Below are 19,763 nucleotides of genomic sequence, written 5' to 3' on the forward strand. Positions count from 1 at the left end.
CTTCAGATTTACTGTGTGTGGTGCCTAACTCCCCAATATTAGACAAATTATGAGCTAAATTAACACATCAGCCCTATACAATACCAGTAAAACACATAAATGGACTAAGAGCTGGCTAACTGACAGATCTCAAAAATAACTCATGGTTGATTCTAATAACCTCCTGCTGAGGATACACTGTCACAAACAGAATTCTTGTCTCCCCACAGCTTTTTCTGTTACAGCGGTCACACCTTCATCCCCCCTGCACCAGCCATCAGCCCTGGCTGCAAGGAGACCTGTGTGTTTGTGAAAAGGAACCTCAGTGCCTGGGGAGTTGCAGGGGCTCTCGCATAAGAGTGGCCCAGGTTCTCATTTATCCTCATGTTCTCCAACCCCTTCGACAACAACATGCACCACCTCCAATATGCACTGGAAATCTGTGAAGGCAGAATGAGCTGTAGGGAATTGGAGAGTCTCTACCACATGATGTGTGGCAACAGGCCTCTGTCCGAAGGACCAACTTGGGAGAAACACAACTGCCCTTGTTGTTACCTTACATAGCTTCAGATTTCTGCCACTATGTCCAATCACAGCAAAGCCGCCCTTAGAGAATTAATTGAAGAGAGAGGTTCTCCTCCCGGCTACACTCTACAGCCACCTTGCTCCCAGCAGCCATCTTCTCCGCCCCACCGCTTCTCTCACAAGCTGACCCAGTAACACGTCCGAAAATGGTGTTCCTGTCTCAGAAATACCAAACGAGAGGGAGACACTTGGAATGCTCTTCATGCAGAATCCAGGACCCACAGAGGGCAAATTTTCAGTGGATCCCCCCCCCCATCTTTTCTGTTCAGATTATTATTTTGTTTTGTCCAGGGGGAAAAAATCAACCTGTGTAGCTGTTCCCGAACAAAGCAAATAATGGGCTCAGGGCCACAGAAAGAATCTCACCAGAGAACCCAGGGGAATCAATCACTGCTCAGTCCCTGGGCTGTGCCAAGAACCTGAGTAGGAACAAAACTCAGCAGCAGAACCATTCCAAAGCCAGTTGGCAAGCAGTAAAGATGACTAATGAGAAGACCAGAGGGCCTGATTCTGCATTTGGGCCTGATCTGACCACTCAGCCGCATTGGATGAAATTCCCCTTGTGCACAGAGTCAGTAGGAGTCCCAAGAACCCCAACGAAGCGCCCAAAATTTGATTTAGTTGGGCTTGGTCCTACTTTGAGCAGAGGGTTGGACTAGATGACCTCCTGAGGTCCCTTCCAATGCTAGTCCTCTATGATTCTATGAAATATAACCTACGTGGTATTTTAGCCTCTGAGGAGGGGGCTTCACCTCCTGAGTGACTAGATCCTCAGCAGCACAATTCCAGGGGTCCAGCACCCACAGATGGAGCTTGATGACCAAATGGGTTCAGCACCCAACATGCTCCCAGCTGTTCTCACAAACTGGCCCTGACTGTGACCACACTCTGCAAGTTACTCCTAGTGGGGGCCCTTGCAGAGCAAAGTGCTGCTGAGGTCGAGTCAAGATGCCAGAGCCGAGCCCCATTGTCAGCAGTCTGGTCATAGATACATGCAGGAAAATTCCTATACCCCACAGCTGCTCCAAGTATCCCATTCCCAGGAATTGGAGCCAGGCATTTGCATATGTTGATATGGGTGGGGTCAGGAAGGCCTGTGGGAGAGTTTTGCAGCACCAGTTGCCAGCTCTGTATCTAGGACTATACAGCCCTGTTTTGGAGCTGATGGGAAACATAAGAACATAACAGTCATACTGGGTCAGACAAAAGGTCGATCTAGCCCACTATCCTGTCTTCTGACAGTGGCCAATCCCAGATGCCCCAGAGAGAATGAACAGAACAGGCAATCATCACATGATCCATCCACTGTGCGTTGTGTGGAAAAAAATCTTCCTTCTGTTTATTTTAAAACTGCACTGCACCATCCCCACAGCCTGAGACCTATATCAGCTAAATCCCCACAATGCACCATCCAGACAGCCTGAGACCTGGAAATGGCAGCAGGGATGGAGTTAAGGAGGGGCAAAGGTTACTATTTCTGCTGTCTGTAGCAATGTTGGTTGGCCCCTGCCCTTTCTCCCCACATCATCTGTCATGTCTACAGGAAGATGCTAAGTCCCTGGGTGCATGCACTGAACCCTTGTGTCTTTCCCAGACAAAGGCACGTACATTCTGGGTGCTGTGAAATCTAATAAAACTTCATAATACTAAAAACTGTCCTGAGGAGAGTCACTTCTAAATAAAGAACAGAATTAATTCTTTTGTTCACATAAATACATGTAAGCAGAGTCAGGATGAGCTCTACCCTGACATCTGGTGGTAGATTATGGGGATTGCAGAAAGAAGTCTCAAATATTCGTATTAGCATTTCAGTTATTTGCATTGGCACTCCCCCCCCCACTTAGCATACCGCACAGCAGCCTGGGATGGTTATTTTCACAGCTGTGGGAGCCCCAATTTCGTTGTTATTGGGGCAGGAGCAATGAGATGTTGTCACCCTGATTGGGTAAATGGGGAACTACAAATTGTCTTGTGATGGGGGGTTTCATTGTCAGCTGGATAGCGCTTGCTAGATGGGAGACATGGGTTCCAAAGCCCATTGAAGGGAGAGAGGCTGGGGGCAGACCTCTGTACTTGGTGGTGCAGGTTCATTGTGTGAGCCAGGAGCACCAGTTCCACCTATGCCTCTCTCCACTGTGGAATGTCAGAGTTAATTTTTTGATTTCCTTAAGAATCTAGATACAGGTTACTGAGCTGAGCTCATCGGCACTGGGCTTCCCCTACTGTGAGCTGGAATCACTAAGAGCTGAAATCACTGAAGAGCTGGACTTGCTGAACTGAGAGCACTGAGTACTGTGCTAATGAGTGGGGGAGCCTGAAGCAATACTGTGGAGCAGAGCAGCTGGCAGAGCGGAGTGGAGCAGTTTGTGCAGCCACTGGGTGAGTGGAGCCAAGCAGCTCGTGAGGACGGCTGGTGTGGCTCACAGGACAGCTGGTGGACCAGAGCAGCTGGCAGAGCGGAGCAGCCCACAGAGCAAGCGGAGCTGAGCTGTTTGCGGGGACAACTAGTGGAAGCAACACCCTATGGAGAGGCAGGAACTAGTGGAAGCAACACCCTACGGAGAGGCAGGGCAGTTGGCCCCGAAACCACGTAAGGTGCCCCTTTCTACCCAGGCCAGGGAGGGGGATCTCTGCAGAGAGACTCTTGAACTTTGGGGCTGCACTGACCCGGGACAGAGACTTTTGGGACTGTGGGTGATTTGGGGGGTTGCTGGACTCAAGGGCCCAGAGAGAAGGACACAGCCCAATTTGCTGGAGTGGGTCTCTGCTCCGGTTTGACCTATGGACTCTAGTTGAGGTATTTTCCCCAATTTAATGCTTGTTGTTTAACTCATGTAATTAAACCTTTTCTGTTACACCAAGAGTCTGTGCTTGTGAGAGGGGAAGTATTGCCTCCTTGAGGTGCCCAGGTGTGTGTGTAAGATTTTCCCAGGTCACTGGGTGGGGGCTCAAGCTGGTTTGCATTACATTGTGGGGAAGGGACCCCTATGTATTGAACCTGGCCCTTGCTGCTATCGTTTCAGCCTGGTGGAGGGGTTACATTTTTGGGGGCTCGTCCGGGATACTGGGTCAGTACCCCTCGCAAGCACATCTTGGGTGATCCATTGAATTGGGAAAACCACAAATTACCTTGTTGTTTTGACTTGTTGTATTTGGAACAGATTAGAGTTTGTATAATGGCCCTACTCTTGTTAGAGGACTGGTGCAAGGGGGTGAATATTGACCCCAGGAACTGTCTCCTGGTAACGGGGGTGCTGGAGGCAGTTGATGAGGGCTCAGTAGAACCTATCTTAAGGTCATCCACTGAGTACCTGCGTAAGTGTAAAATGCGTGGGCGCATGTTTGTGAGGGAGGAGGGGGCTTTTGCTGTACTGTGTGAGCTGCCCTCGGCTGTGGACCCTCTACAGGTTCCAGGCAGGATAGCAGTGGAAGATGGTGAGTGAAAGGTAATAACCACTGGGAGCCAGCCCTCACCAGCCCCTACCCCTGATGTAGAGTTTTTAAAGAAAATGTCGGCCTTTTTGGGGAAAGAGGGAAAAACTTTGGCTGATATGGCGGGTCTATTGGGCCTTAAGCCGGAAGCCCCACAACAGGAGCCTGCTCCTTCACCTGATGAGTGGATGAAAGCTTTGGGGCATGTATTAGAGAAAGTTATGCCACCTCACCCTGAGTCAAGCTCCTATCGTAAACTGAGATTGTTTTCTGGGGGTCCCACCCCAATACCTGGGGAGGAAGCATTTGAGCCCTGGTTGGAGCACACCACTGAGATGCTGCAGGAGTGGGCAGTGCCGGATGCTGAAAAGAGAAGGCGACTAGTGGAGTGTCTCAGGGGGCCAGCCCTAGATATGATTCGCACCCTAAAGCTCAGTAACCCTGGGGTCAAGATGAAGGACTGCCTGGACGCCCTGGATCACGCCTTTGGGAGAACTGAGGGTTCAGAGGATGCTTATTGCAAGTTCCTCAATGCGAGGCAACAAAAGGGAGAGAAGGTTTCTGCCTATATCCAGAGGTTGGAGAAATTATTACAGAGAGCCATCATGAGGGGAGCAGTAGCAGTCGAGCAAATGGACCGGACTAGATTGGCTCAGATTGTGAGAGGAATTCAGTATCAGAACCCAATCCTTCTCCACCTTTGATTAAGGGAACGGCAAGATAATCCACCAAGTTACTCTTGCCTAATAAAAGAGGTCCAAGAGGAAGAAGAGAGGCAAGCAGCTGGCGAGATTTGGGAGGTGCAGCAACACCAGGCAACTGGTACAACATCCATGCGGACGCCCAAGGCACTAATGGTAAATCCTCAAGAGGAACTTATCCAGCAAGTGCAGGCCCTGACACAGAAAGTGACTGAACTACAGAATACCTTTGATTCAGCAAAGACTTCGAGGTGCAAGGAACCTTCTGGTACCATGGTCCAGAGGACTACATTTAGAACCTCTGCACCACCCCGTCAGCAAGGGAAAGGACAATCCTTCTTCTGCTGCCGGTGTGGCCAGGGTGGGCACATTGCTGCAAGGTGTCAGAATGCAGAGAATCCCATGCTGGTATATCAAAAGCTGAGGGCCACCTGGCGAAAGTCGGGAAATGGCCCCAGGGCCTGGGAAGGGAGCCGCCTAGGCCTGCAGGATGTGGAGGCTCCCCTGGAAGGGACCATGCGGCCCGAATCCCCCCAGGATTAATAGGACCCCGAGCGGAGGTCACTGTAAAGGTTGAAGGGACAGAATGTAGAGCAGTACTTGACACGGGATCCCAGGTGACCATCATATTCCAGTTTTTCTACCAGCAGATGCTTGGGCATCTGCCTATACAGCCCCTAACAGGACTTGGCCTGTGTGGCCTCAGCATGGATGAATACCCCTATCAGGGTTATGTCATAGTGCACCTGGAATTCCCAGAAGAGATTGCTGGGGTAAGACAGGAGGTGGACACTGCTGCTTTAATATGACCTGACCCCAAAGGAGCCTCTGATGTGTCCGTGCTAATAGGGACCAACTCCAGCCTCTTTAGGATACTTGCCGATTACTGCAGACAGCAAGCAGGAGACCAATATCTGAACACCTTGGTGATACACACACACTGTGCCGTGGCCTACAGGAAAATTGAGGACACAAGAAAAGTGATGCCTGATTTGCCAGTAGGAGCACTGAGGTATGCGGGTCCGGTCCCTTTGGTGGTGCCTGCAATGTCAGAAAAGGAGGTGATTGTCAGGAGTACCTGCCTGAAAGGTAGTAAGGGAACATTAGCTGGGGCAGAGCAGCCAACCGAGGGAGGGCTCCCAGAAGGAGTGCTTGTTCTCAGTGGAGTCATAACCCTACCTGCTGAAGCCCAGGAGGAGGTGATTATACTGGTTGCTAATGAAACACACCATGATGTGTTTGTAAAACCAGGGCAGAAGATTGCAGACATCTTTGAGCCTGAAAGCATTGTGAGACCGCAGTGTGAAGCTGAAGTTCCAGTGATAGATCCTGCAAAGTTCGACTTCGGGGACTCACCACTGTCTGAGGAGTGGAAAGATCGCCTGAGGAAAAAGCTTTGTGAGAGATCCAAGGTGTTCTCACTACATGAGTGGGATGTGGGATGTGCCAAAGGAGTGGAACACCACATCAGGCTACAAGATTCCCGACCCTTCAGGGAGAGGTCTAGGAGAATTGCCCTCTCTGAGATGGAAGACGTACGCCATCATCTTCAAGAGCTGATCACGGCTGGTATCATTACAGAGTCCCGAAGCCCCTATGCTTCACCCATTGTGGTCGTTCGTAAAAAGAGTGGAAAAATCCGGATGTGTATTGACTATCGCACCCTAAACAGGCGCACTACAGTTGATCAATACACCATGCCTCGAATACAAAATGCCTTGGACTGTTTGCTGGGTAGCCAGTGGTTCTCTGTGTTGGATCTTCGGAGTGGATACTACCAGATCCCTCTGGGAGAAGAGGATAAGGAGAAGACGGCCTTCATCTGCCCGTTAGGGTTCTACCAGTTTGAACACATGCCGCAAGGGATTTCTGGGGCCCCTGCCACATTTCAATGACTTATGGAGAAAGTTGTGGGAGACATGAATTTACTGCAAGTGTTAGTTTACTTGGACGACCTGATTGTGTTTGGAAGAACCTTGGAGGAACATGAAGAAAGACCTCTTAAAGTGCTCGATAGGTTGGAGGCATATGGTTTGAAGCTGTCAATTGACAAATGCCAGTTCTGCCAAACCTCAGTAAAGTATGTCGGTCACATCGTATCCCAAGAGGGTGTGAGTACTGATCCCGATAAAATAGAAGCACTCACTACCTGGCCACGTCCCACTAACTACAGAGAACTCAAGACCTTTCTTGGATTTAGTGGCTACTACCGCAGATTTGTGAAGAACTATGCCACAATTGTAAAACCTCTGAATGATCTTACCAGGGGATACCAGTGCAACAAGTACCAATCTAAGACCCGGAATAAGAGGAGGCCTCCAAAGCCTCCTGTGCAGAGACACTATGGCCCCTTCGAACCATTCGGGCCACGGTGGGATGAGAGATGTGAGAGGGCTTTTCAGGAAATCATTACTCGCCTAACTCATGCCCCTGTCCTAGTCTTTGCTGATCCAAGCAAACAATTTATTCTGCATACTGATGCCAGTTTGGAGGGTCTGGGAGCAGTGCTGTATCAGGAAGAGGGAGGCAACCACAAACCTGTAGCCTTTGCCAGCCGAGGACTGTCTGACAGTGAAACTCGCTATCCCATCCACAAGCTGGAGTTCTTGGCTTTGAAATGGGCCATCACTGAGAAATTTCGAGACTACTTGTATGGTGCTCGGTTCCAGGTGTGGACAGACAACAACCCACTGACTTATGTGCTAACAAGTGCTAAGTTGGATGCTACAGGGCAGAGATGGGTGGCCACCTTGGCTAGCTATGAGTTCAGCATTTAATACCGATCCGGGAGAAGCAATGTAGATGCAGATGCATTGTCCAGACGTCCGCAGACACCTGAAGTTGCTGTGATACCCACAGATGGAGTGAGAGCTATTTGCAGCGTGAGTCGCAGAGATCCCGAGGCCCATGAGAGCCTTCATGGATGTGTTGCTGAAGCTTTGGGCCTTCCCCCTGAATGCGTGCCTTCTGCTTCAGTGAACTATATTGCATTGGACCAATCTCCCTTGCCCGTGCTCAATGCGGCCAACTGGCAGGAAGCCCAGCTGCAAGATACTGACATCCGTGATACACTACTTGCCAAAAGGGAGGGGCGAAGCCCGGCTGCGGTTGTCCCGCCTAACCCAGAAGGTAAGCTGCTATTAAGAGAATGGACCAAACTAAAACTGATTCAGGGAGTGCTACACCGTGTGACCACAGATCCTTTACAAAAACAACGGACCCAACTAGTGCTGCTGAAAGAGTACAGAGCCCTGGCTATGAGGGCCCTGCATGATGACTTTGGACATTTAGGAATGGAGAGGACCCTGGAACTTATTCGCAGTAGGTTCTATTGGCCCCGGATGGCCGAAGATGTTCGCAGAAAATGTGAAACCTGCTCTCGATGTGTTCAAAGGAAAACTCTGCCCACAAGGGCTGCATATCTAAAAAACATCACCAGCAACAAACCTCTGGAGCTGGTTTGCCTTGATTTCTTGTCCTTAGAAGTAGACAAAAGGAATATTGGGAACATTCTAGTTGTGACCGACCATTAAACGCGATATGCGCAGGCATATACCACACGTGATCAGAAGGCCACCACTGTCGCTCGAGTATTATGGGAAAAATATTTCTTAGTTTATGGATTCCCAGCCCGGATACATTCAGATCAGGGGCGGGATTTTGAAAGTCACCTTCTAAAGGAGGTGCTAAGAATAGCAGGAATTAAAAAGTCGAGGACAACGCCTTATCACCCACAAAGTGATCCTCAGCCAGAGAGGTTCAACCGAACCCTGTTAGATATGTTGGGGACTTTGCAGCCAGAACAGAAAGCAACCTGGAGCCAACATGTTGCATTTCTGGTGCACGCCTACAACGCCACAAAGAACGATGCTACGGGATTCACCCCGTATCTTTTGATGTTTGGGCGAGAACCAAGATTACCCATAGACCTGTGCTTTGGTGTATCTTAGGATGGAGATAGCTATAAAACCCATCAGCAATATGTATCCCGACTACGAGAAAAGCTGCGGGATGCTTATCACTTAGCGGCATCTGCAGCTCGGAAGAACGCAGACCGCAACAAACATCGATATGATGCTAGGGTATGTCTGCAAGAGCTCCAGCCAGGGGACAGAGTCCTGCTGAGAAATTTGGGTATTGCTGGCAAACACAAGATAGCTGACAGATGAAAGGCAATACCTTACTTGGTGATGGAAAAGCTAGGAGACCTGCCGGTCTACAAGATCAAACCTGAAGAGGGTCCAGGGCAGGCAAAGACCGTGCATAGAAACCTTTTGCTCCCAGTGGGGGAATTGGTGGGCAGCCCTTATGAGATGGGCCACAACAGGGCAAGTGGGCAGAACGAAGGTGCTGTACCAAAGCCGCCTTCCAACGTGGACAGCCAACCCCCTGCAGCTAACCAACCCCTACTCAGCACATCTGAGAGTGAGTCTGAGGAGGAAGACACAACCAGGGTGTATCGTGGAATGAAGACAAGACTTCAGTCTCGATCAGCTGAATCAAAAGAGAGCACCTCCTCTTCCGCCCTAAACCCCATGGCAGAAGTATTTAGGCCTATTCCTGATACCCCTGAGCCCCTGGTGGGACCCCCATGTGATGTCACGCACAGCTTATTAAACAGTGGAGACATACAGGTGGAGGATGTCCTGAGCACCATTGACCCTCCACTGTTAGAACTAGAAATGCAGGGGCCTATGGCAGTATCCGAGGGGACCTCACAGGAAACCTCTCCATCCGTCACTCAAGAGGAGGTCCCCCCTGCCACAGCAACAGAGATTCTCAATAGGCGAGACAGGGTAATAAGACCAGTGAAACGGTTAACTTATGATGCACCTGGGGTGACTAGTGAGGAGCCAATACATTTAGCACACAGGCTTGTGGAAGTTAAAGTGGGCTATCTGAGGCCGTTTGAAGGGGACCAGTAAGTTGGTACAGTAGGGAATGTGATTTGTCGGGATGACAAATTCTCGGCTGGGGGGAGGATGTAAGCAGAGTCAGGATGAGCTCTACCCTGACATCTGGTGGTAGATTATGGGGAGTGCAGAAAGAAGTTTCAAATATTCGTATTAGCATTTCAGTTATTTGCATTGGCACTCCCACCCCCACTTAGCATACCGCACAGCAGCCTGGGATGGTTATTTTCACAGCTGTGGGAGCCCCAATTTCGTTGTTATTGGGGCAGGAGCAATGAGATGTTGTCACCCTGATTGGGTAAATGGGGAACTACAAATTGTCTTGTGATGGGGGGTTTCATTGTCAGCTGGATAGCGCTTGCTAGATGGGAGACATGGGTTCCAAAACCCATTGAAGGGAGAGAGGCTGGGGGCAGAACTCTGTACTTGGTGGTGCAGGTTCATTGTGTGAGCCAGGAGCACCAGTTCCACCTATGCCTCTCTCCACTGTGGAATGTCAGAGTTAATTTTTTGATTTCCTTAAGAATCTAGATACAGGCTACTGAGCTGAACTCATCGGCACTGGACTTCCCCTACTGTGAGCTGGAATCACTAAGAGCTGAAATCACTGAAGAGCTGGACTTGCTGAACTGAGAGCACTGAGTACTGTGCTAATGAGTGGGGGAGCCTGAAGCAATACTGTGGAGCAGAGCAGCTGGCAGAGCGGAGTGGAGCAGTTTGTGCAGCCACTGGGTGAGTGGAGCCAAGCAGCTCGTGAGGACGGCTGGTGTGGCTCACAGGACAGCTGGTGGACCAGAGCAGCTGGCAGAGCGGAGCAGCCCACAGAGCAAGAGGAGCTGAGCTGTTTGCGGGGACAACTAGTGGAAGCAACACCCTATGGAGAGGCAGGAACTAGTGGAAGCAACACCCTACGGAGAGGCAGGGCAGTTGGCCCCGAAACCACGTAAGGTGCCCCTTTCTACCCAGGCCGGGGAGGGGGATCTCTGCAGAGAGACTCTTGAACTTTGGGGCTGCACTGACCCGGGACAGAGACTTTTGGGACTGTGGGTGATTTGGGGGGTTGCTGGACTCAAGGGCCCAGAGAGAAGGACACAGCCCAATTTGCTGGAGTGGGTCTCTGCTCCGGTTTGACCTATGGACTCTAGTTGAGGTATTTTCCCCAATTTAATGCTTGTTGTTTAACTCATGTAATTAAACCTTTTCTGTTACACCAAGAGTCTGTGCTTGTGAGAGGGGAAGTATTGCCTCCTTGAGGTGCCCAGGTGTGTGTGTAAGATTTTCCCAGGTCACTGGGTGGGGGCTCGAGCTGGTTTGCATTACATTGTGGGGAAGGGACCCCTATGTATTGAACCTGGCCCTTGCTGCTATCGTTTCAGCCTGGCGGAGGGGTTACATACAGAGGGTCCAGGTCACCATTGATATCAATTGGCCATAGCTCCATTGTAGTCAAAGGGCCGGATCCCCAGCTGCAGTAAACTGGTTCTGCTCCATTGGAGTCAATGGGCCAATTTACTTCAGCTGGAGGTCTGGCCCAAACCTATTGCCGTGGACTCCATGGGCTGTCTGAATTTCTCACCTGCAGCTGGACTCTCACTTCAGCCCAGCTCTACTCAAACACAATAGGAGCAATGCATGCTGGGAAGACTGCTGACTTTTCTACCATCTCCTTTTTATGGCAGAGGCTTAAGGTAATAAGCTCACAGAAATCGTACATCTCCAGCAGCAAGATGTTCCACCGGGAAGATGACACATCCCCAAATGCCGCCTGTGGTGGGGTGGGCTGTATCTGTATCAAATGACAAGCTCCTTTTTCTATTCCGTGGTGAACACAACTTGCCCAAGGCAACCTATTGTGTTGTGTTAACCTTTGTCCCCTGACCTGAGCTCAGGTGGTCATTTATATCTTGGAAAGTGGTAAGATGCTTGTTCAATTAGCGTAAATGAAATTAAAGCAGTAAACACAACAGGAGTAATCAAAGAAACGTAACAATTGTTTTATAAAAGGCTTAGCAGTGGGCCTGATGGCTAGTATTTAGGAGCAGTAGTAATAGCTAGCACAAGGCCACATTATGCCAAGGTTAGTAAGTAACCTTGGCTTAGCAGATTTAACAATATGTAACTTGTGATTGACTGTCTAGATCAGGGGTCATCAATTATTTTTTGGTCAAGGTCCACATTTCTTGGTCAAGGTATAAAAATATATGGAGATATGCCTATCTCATAGAACTGGAAGGTACCTTGAAAGGTCATTGAGTCCAGCCCCCTGCCTTCACTAGCAGGGCCAAGTACTGATTTTGCCCCAGATCCATAAGTGGCCCCCTCAGGGACTGAACTCACCACCCTGGGTTTAGCAGGCCAATGCAGGCCCCCCAGAGTCAAGGTCAAGATTCCAGAGACAATACAATAATAATAATAATGATAATAAGTAAATAAAAAGATTTTGGGGTCCATTCAAAAGTGTCTGGCAGTCCAGATTCGGCCCACAGTCGTCCTACTGAATACCCCTTGTCTAGACCACAGAGGCTTTATTTAGCCAGCCTTCGTCAACCACATTGTACAGAAAACTCTCTGTCTGTGCAACTGCGTACAAGAATAACTGTAACCCCAAATGGGCAGCAGGAATGACACATGCGGCCAAGAGGTCAAGACTCAATTGAATGTGGTCTCAGAAATAGGTGGGTGTAAGGAATAGGGGCATAAAAAGGAAACAAACCTCAGCTTCTGGGGCAACCTCACAATGGCAGGATGATAACAACCTTAATCCCTCTCACCTTAAGGCGAACCCGCAGTCCTGTGGATTGGTTAGTACAGATGTGCGGACTCTGCTGTTTGTTGTTCTTCTCCTGTTGTTCTAGTGCAGGGGTCTCAAACATGCGGCCCGCGGGCCGCATGCGGCCCTCGGAGCTCTTCCCTGCGGCCCGCGGCGCTCCCCCAGTTACTTCCTGTCGCCGCCAAACTCCCCTCACCCCCGCCCCCCCTCCCTGATTTATTTTCTGTGCCTAAGCTCCCCGCGCGCTGCTCCCCAATGTTTGGGGCCGGGTCTCTCCCCTGGCCCCACCTGCCGCCCCCACGCGCCTCCCCCCAGTGTCTCCCGGCCCCCACTTGCTGCCCCCTCACCACCGGGGAGCCTGCCCGGGAGCTCACGCTTACTCCACTGCCGGCTTCCGTCATCACCTGCTGCCGCAGGGTCCTAGTGCCCCCCTGCACTAGGGCCAGGGCAGGCTGCCCTTCCCCTGCCCTTCTGCCCTAGTCCTGAGACTCTCCAATGCCCCGAGCCTCTCCAATGCCTCAAACCCCTCACCCTCAGCCCCACAGCCCTCACCCCTGCACCCCCTCCTATCCCCAAACTCCGTCCCAAAGCCTGCACCCCCACCCCCTGCCGCAGCCTGGAGCCTGCACCGAGCACAGAGCCTGCACTCCAGACCCCCTCCCCCACCCAAACTCCAGCCCAGGGCCTGTACTCCAGACCCCCTCCCCCACCCAAACTCCCTCCCAGAGCCTTAGGCAGTAAATCTAAGTGCGTGTTTTGTCCTTTGAGTGAGGTGCATTACTGAGTGTATATATTTATTAAAACTGCTTGGAAATGACTTCGTCAAAAAAAAGAACACTCATGGAAGAAAAGAGAGTTTTCCAAGACAAATGGGAGAATTTATATTTTTTCACAGAGGTAAAAGATAAAATTCAATGCCTTATTTGTCAGCAAACGATTGCTGTTCCCAAGGAGTATAACGTGCGTCGGCACTATGACATGATGCACCGTGAAAAATATGATGCATTCACCGGAAAAATCCGAGAGGAAAAAGTTCAGCAACTTAAAGCAGCATTTGCCAAGCAAAGAAATTTATTTTCAGGGATTAACAAGTCTAGTGAAGATTCAGTAAGAGCAAGTTTTGTGATAAGCGAAATGATAGCTAAATCATCGCGACCTTTTACAGAAGGCTTATTCATAAAAGAGTGTCTTATGAAGGCCAGTGAAATTTTATGTCCTGATAGGAAGAAAGTTTTTGAAGGCATAAGCTTGTCTGCAAATACAGTTGCCTGCAGGATAGCGGATTTAGCTGATAATGTGCAAAAACAATTGATTCAAATGGCAAAAGACTTTGAAGTATTTTCAATTGCTCTTGATGAGAATACAGATGTATCAAATACCGCACAGTGTGCAGTGTTCATTAGAGGTGTGGACTGCAATTTGAATATAACTGAAGAATTGCTAGACTTAATGCCACTGAAGGGTACCACAACGGGACGTGACATATTTCAAGGATTGGAAGAGTGCATTGAAAAAGCTGCGCTGCCATGGAACAAACTCGTATCTTTGGCTACGGATGGTGCGCCATCAATGTGCTCTGAAAACATTGGTGTGGTTGGATTATTGAAGACCAAACTGAACAGCCTCAATATACCAGGAATTAGCTTCACCAGTATACATTGTATTTTGCACCAAGAAGCCCTGTGTAGTAAAAGTCTACAAATGAAAGAAGTTATGGATGTAGTTGTTAAAACTGTTAATTTTATATGTGCACGAGGGCTGAATCACAGACAGTTCACTTCTTTTCTAGCAAGTATGGACAGTGAATATGGGGAACTTCTGTATCACACTCAAGTTAGATGGCTGAGTCATGGAAATGTTTTGAAGCGTTTTTTTGCACTTAAAGAGGAGATTGATTCCTTCATGAAAATGAAAAACAAGGAGGTTCCACAGCTTGCTGATTCCACTTTTATCTGCAACCTTGCTTTTCTAACAGATGTAACTGATCACCTGAATGCACTGAACTTGAAACTTCAGGGTAGAAAACAGGTGATAACACAGATGTATGACAGTATTAAGTCATTCAAAGTCAAGCTTACTTTATGGGGGAAACAGCTGACTGCTGGCAATTTGGTCCATTTCTCAACTCTGAATTCCTTAGGAAAAGTTGAACCCAAATCCTTGAAAGAATATGCAGATATCATTTCTAACTTACACAAACAGTTTGATGTGCGGTTTAAAGATTTCAAGGCACTTGAACCACATTTTCAACTTTTTTCCACACCATTTGCTGTTGAAATTGACAATGTTGCAGAGGAAATGCAGATGGAGTTAGTGGAGCTTCAGTGTGACACGATTTTGAAGCAGAAGTATACAGATGTTGGAATTCCAGAATTCTACAGGTTTCTTTCACAAGAAAGATTTCCCATGTTATTCTCTGCTTCTGCAAGGATAATGGCAATGTTTGGAAGTACATATATATGTGAACAGTTTTTCTCTTCCATGAAGATTAACAAATCTGTGTTAAGGTCAAGGCTCACTGATGAACATTTGCAAGCAACACTGAGATTGGTTTCGTCTCAGGATATCAAACCTAATATTGATGCTCTGGTTGATGCAAAACGCTGCCAGCTAAGTGGCCAAAAATGAAATGACTGTCAAAATTAGCACTGACGTTTCACATTACAGTTAAAGAGGTTAATAAAAAAGTTAATAAATTGACTTTTAATAGCATACTATATTTTAATACTATACTACTATATTACTCTTCATTTTTTTTTCTGCCTACCTCCAGGCGCTTCCCGCCGCCAAGCCGCCAAACAGCTGTTGGTGGCTCTTAGCACTTTCCAGGAGGGAGGGGGGAGGAGTGGGGAGCCGCGCACTTAGGGGAGGAGGTGGAGAAGAGACAGGGCAGGGGCGGGGCCTCATGGAAGGGGTGGATTGGGGGTGGGGCCAGGGGCGGCAAGGGGGCGTGTCAGTGATGCGGCCCTCGGGGTCATTTGAGTTTGAGACCCCTGTTATAGTGGAAGCAGAGTCTGAATGAGCTCTCCCCTGACATCTAGTGGTGAGCTGTGGAAAAGCACTTCAGGAGCTGATCTCCTTTGCACAGGCACACCCACCCTGCCTAGGTGCTCAGCCTTGGGACAACTCCCATCTTTTTGCTGTGTATTTATACCTGCCTACTGTATTTTCCACTCCATGGATCTGATGAAGTGGGTTCTAGCACACGAAAGCTTATGCCCAAATAAATTTGTTAGTCTCTAAGGTGCTACAAGGACACCACGTTGTTTTTACAAGTCACAGTTTGGCTACATATTCTGACAATGATGTGTTGACTGTGCCCTTTGCCAGCTGGCATAAAGGGGTTCTTGGGGTCACTCTGCCATGGTATTACAAAGTTTACAGGGTCAGTGTGTTTAGTTTTGCCTGAGGAAAGGACCTGATATGTAACCTCACCCCTCTGCTTACCACAGCCAGGTTGAACTGAGCCCTGGGCTGACATCTCCCAGTGTGCCTGGTGGGGGACAGGCAGCGGGAGGTGGCTGGACCCCTATAGACAGGATCCACAGAGCCACTGTTGAGAGGAAGTGTAACACGGAGCCAAAGGAAGGGCAGGAGGCGGAGCAGAGTGTATCTGAACCGAGAGCTCCCTCACTGCCTGGGGAGGGGACAGAGCTGTGATAGCAACAGACCAAAGCATGGCCAAGATGAGACTGCGCGATGATGGGGGATCTGTGGTGACCCTGAGCAGGAAAGGCAGAAAGTCACTAAAGGCAACATCTGAACCCCTGTGTCGCCTGTTCTCCCTGAGCTCCCACCCCTACACCACCCCATCCCCTGAGGCCCTGCCCTCATTCCACCCCTTCTCCCAGGGGCCACACCTCCATGCTGCCCCTTACCTCTGATCCCTCACCCTTGCACTGCTCCTTACCATGAGCCCCCCCATTCATTCCTCTCCACCCACTCCCCCACCCCGGTCCCCTTATGGCCAGTAAAATGTGTGAGGGCCCCGGCCCCCTGGCCACTCCTGTTCCACTGCCCCTGATCCCAAGTCCCTCCAGCACCACCCAGGCCAGCTCTCCTGCCTTCTGGGGGACCTTCCCCTCCCTGCTACATTGGACCAGGTCATGGTGGGTGCTGCAGCTGCTGATCTCTGGCATATCCCCCATGCAGTGCAGCCCCCATGGTGCAGAGGTGCAGGTGAAGCAAGCCCTGGGCTCTGACAGGCAGAACGTCCAATAGCTACTTCCTCGCAGCAACACCCAGCATGCCTTGCTGTATTCAGGCCTCTGGTTTCAGCCTATGTGGTGCATGTGAGCTGCAGTGCTTGCAGCTGTATGCACGTTAAACATGGTGCATATTATTGGCAGCAGGACCACTTTGGGCGCAGGGGAAAAAGGGGCAGTTTGCCCCACATCCTTGTTTGAGGGGCCCCCAAACCAAGTAACACAGGTGCCACTCAGGATGGACCCATCATGCTTGCTCTGCAAGCCAGTGGGGCTAAGAGTATTGTGGAATTAGTGGGGTGATGTGTGGGGTCCTGTGGCTGAAGCAGGGATGGCTCCATAGGGGTGGGTGGTGACATCTGGGATCTCCTCGGCTCACACCATACATGTGGATGCCATGGGAAACAGTTATAGGGGCATCCCTGATCTGAGCAGAGCAGCCTTTGTGTCCAAGAGAGAATAAACTGAAAGTGAAAGAGATTTGTGTGATGCAGTAGGGACTGTCTGAGTGGGGGTGGGGAGAGTTACAGGGAGGATTTTAGGTGAAACTCAGGTATGCAGCTGTAACATGAACTGGGCACGGGGGAGGGGAGGTCAAAACCTTTGCCGGGGAAGGGAGACAAAGGAGGGAGACGAGTGGAGAGGGTTGGGTCAGTCAGCTAGAGGCTGGGTGGGAGGAACTTCAGGGGATCCTATGTTGGAATCCAGACACCCTGAACCCCGTGAAGGGCCAGATTGAAGGGTCCTGGCTCTGAACACGAGCCCTGCTGTATCCTATGGTCCAATAAACCTTCTGTTTTACTGGCTGGCTGAGAGTCACTGTGAGTCCCAGGAAGAGGGGTGCAGGGCCGGACTCCCCCACACTCCGTGACAACTGGTGGCAGCAACGGGACGTACTGCACCCCGTGGACGGCGCTTCCTGCAGTAAGTGACTGGGGAGCAGTAAAACGAAGGGGCGACTGCAGGGTGATTAACCCCTGAGAGAGTGTGGCCAGTGAGAAGGACTTTGCAGTAACAGGGTCCCCCGGGGGATTGCAGCGAGCAGTCCCAGGGGCGGAGGAGTCTGTAGCTCGACCCTGGCAGAGAGGTGGTGACCTGAAGGACTGGCACACTAGGGGTCCCCCTGGAACCCATGGGGAGCAGCGAGCACCCCGGCCTGTGAGCGGCCAGCAGGAAGATGTATGCCAAGCCGCGCAAGGGCGACCTGGTGGAGCTGTGCAAGCAGAGGGGGCTGCTCAGTGGGAAGCTCACCAAGGACCAGCTGATTGCCCAGCTGGAGGACAGAGATCGTGTGAATGCACTGATCCCTGTCTCTGTGGGAAGCAGCCTGGCAGATGCAGCACAGGCACCAGTGTCTGTCCTAGCTGGGAGTGGTCAGCCGGCCGCTGAGGGCTTCCCGAGACCCCTCCCTCCTAGGGGGAGGAGGAGGAGGAGCCCAGTGAATACTGAGGGTACTGTGACCCCCCCCGGCCAGCAGGGGGTCGTCCTGGCGAAGCTCACCCCCCCAGCAGGGAATCGTCCCGGCGACGCTCATCTGTGGAGCACATGCAGCTGGAGTGGGAGAAGGAGCTAAAATTGAGAGAGCTGAAGGATCATGAGGAACAGAGAGAACATGACCGGAAGGAGAAGGAGAGACAGAGGGAGCATGACCAGAAGGAGAAGGAGAGACAGCGTCAACATGAGCTGGACCTGGCGAGGCTGGGGGGCAGCAGGCCCCAGGCTGCGGTGAGTGAGGGGGGACCCAGGACTGCGCGGAGCTTTGATAAGTCCATCCTGGCCCCGCATAAGGAGGGGGAGGACATGGATGACTTCCTGGGTGCCTTTGAGATGGCCTGCGAGCTGCACCAGGTGGATCCTGCGGACAGGCTCTGGGTTCTCACCCCCTTACTGGACCCCAAGGCTGTGGCATTGTACGGCCAGCTGGGAGAGGAGGAGAAAGGGAACTACGAACCATTCAAGCAGGCCCTGCTGCGCGAGTTTGGGCTGACTCCGGAGATGTACCGGGAGAGGTTCCGGAACCAGTATAAAACCCCTGAGGTCTCCTATCTGCAACTAGCCATCCACATGGAGAGGTACGCCAGCAAGTGGGCAGATGGGGCCCAGATGCCAGGGGACATGATTAAACTGCTGGTGCTGGAGCAGCTGTATGAGCGGTGCCCATCCTACCTGAGGCTGTGGTTAAGGGACCAAAAGCCAGAGAACCCGCGACATGCAGGGTGGCCGGCTGATGACTTTGTGAAGAGCCGGTTGGGGGGTGGCAGGGAGGAGCCCCAAAGGAACCGGCCCATCGCAATGCAGAGAAAGAGTCATCCTGGGACCCCTCAAAGGGGGAATAGGGAGAACCCCCTCCCAAAGGGATCGGCCAGCGCCAGGGACAACCGCCCGATTCGAGGGGACCAACGGGACATGAGCTGCTATCACTGTGGCCAGAGGGGCCACATATGGTCCCAGTGCCCCAGGCTCACGGACAAACTGAGCAGACCGACCCCACACCAGGTCAACTTGGTAGAGACCCAGCCGGATGAGGGCCAGCGTTCGCAGGAAAGGGGGGCTGGCCGCGGACCCCCTGCAAAGGAGGGAGGGGGCCCCCAGGTCGGCTCCTCCGAGGGGCTGGATCCTCCCGGCCCTGAGTTTTTGGTTTACAGGGTGGGCACGGGGCTGCCCCTCCGGAGAGGGTGCCTTGTTCCCCTGGAGGTAGACGGGAGGGAGGTCACTGGGTACTGGGACACGGGCGCAGAGGTGACACTGGCCCAGCCCGGGGTGGTGGCCCCAGATCGGATGGTGCCCAACACCTTCCTGACCCTGAGGGGTATGAGCGGGACCCCATTCAAGGTGCCCGTGGCGAGGGTACACCTGAAGTGGGGGGCCAAGGAGGGCCCCAAGGATGTGGGGGTACACCCCCATTTGCCCACAGAGGTGTTAATGGGGGGGGACCTCGAGGACTGGCCAAGCAACGCCCGGGGTGCCCTGGTCGTGACCCGTAGTTAGAGTCGGCGCAGGGCGCTGCACCCTGACAACGGGTAGGGTACTCTGTCTGAGGCGCAGGATGACCCTGACCTGGTGGGGAGGGAACGCCCAGGGACACGGCTCAGAGAGGCTGTGGCCGCAGACCTAGCTGGGGAGAGAGAGCAGATCCCCATCCCTGTCCCAGCTGCTGAGTTCCAGGCTGAGGTGCAGA

General features: G+C 51.4%; 1 protein-coding gene across 1 annotated transcript; it reads left to right on the forward strand.

The window, feature by feature from the left end:
* The first annotated feature begins 3,740 nt into the window (after positions 1–3,740).
* Positions 3,741–4,700, forward strand: PNMA1 (PNMA family member 1). The gene is given in 1 exon segment (XM_044989128.1): positions 3,741–4,700. A coding segment is annotated over 1 exon segment (960 nt).
* Positions 4,701–19,763: the final 15,063 nt, after the last annotated feature.

The sequence above is a fragment of the Mauremys mutica genome, chromosome 15, assembly GCF_020497125.1.
Source record: "Mauremys mutica isolate MM-2020 ecotype Southern chromosome 15, ASM2049712v1, whole genome shotgun sequence".
In the NCBI taxonomy this organism is placed as follows: Eukaryota; Metazoa; Chordata; order Testudines; family Geoemydidae; genus Mauremys; species Mauremys mutica.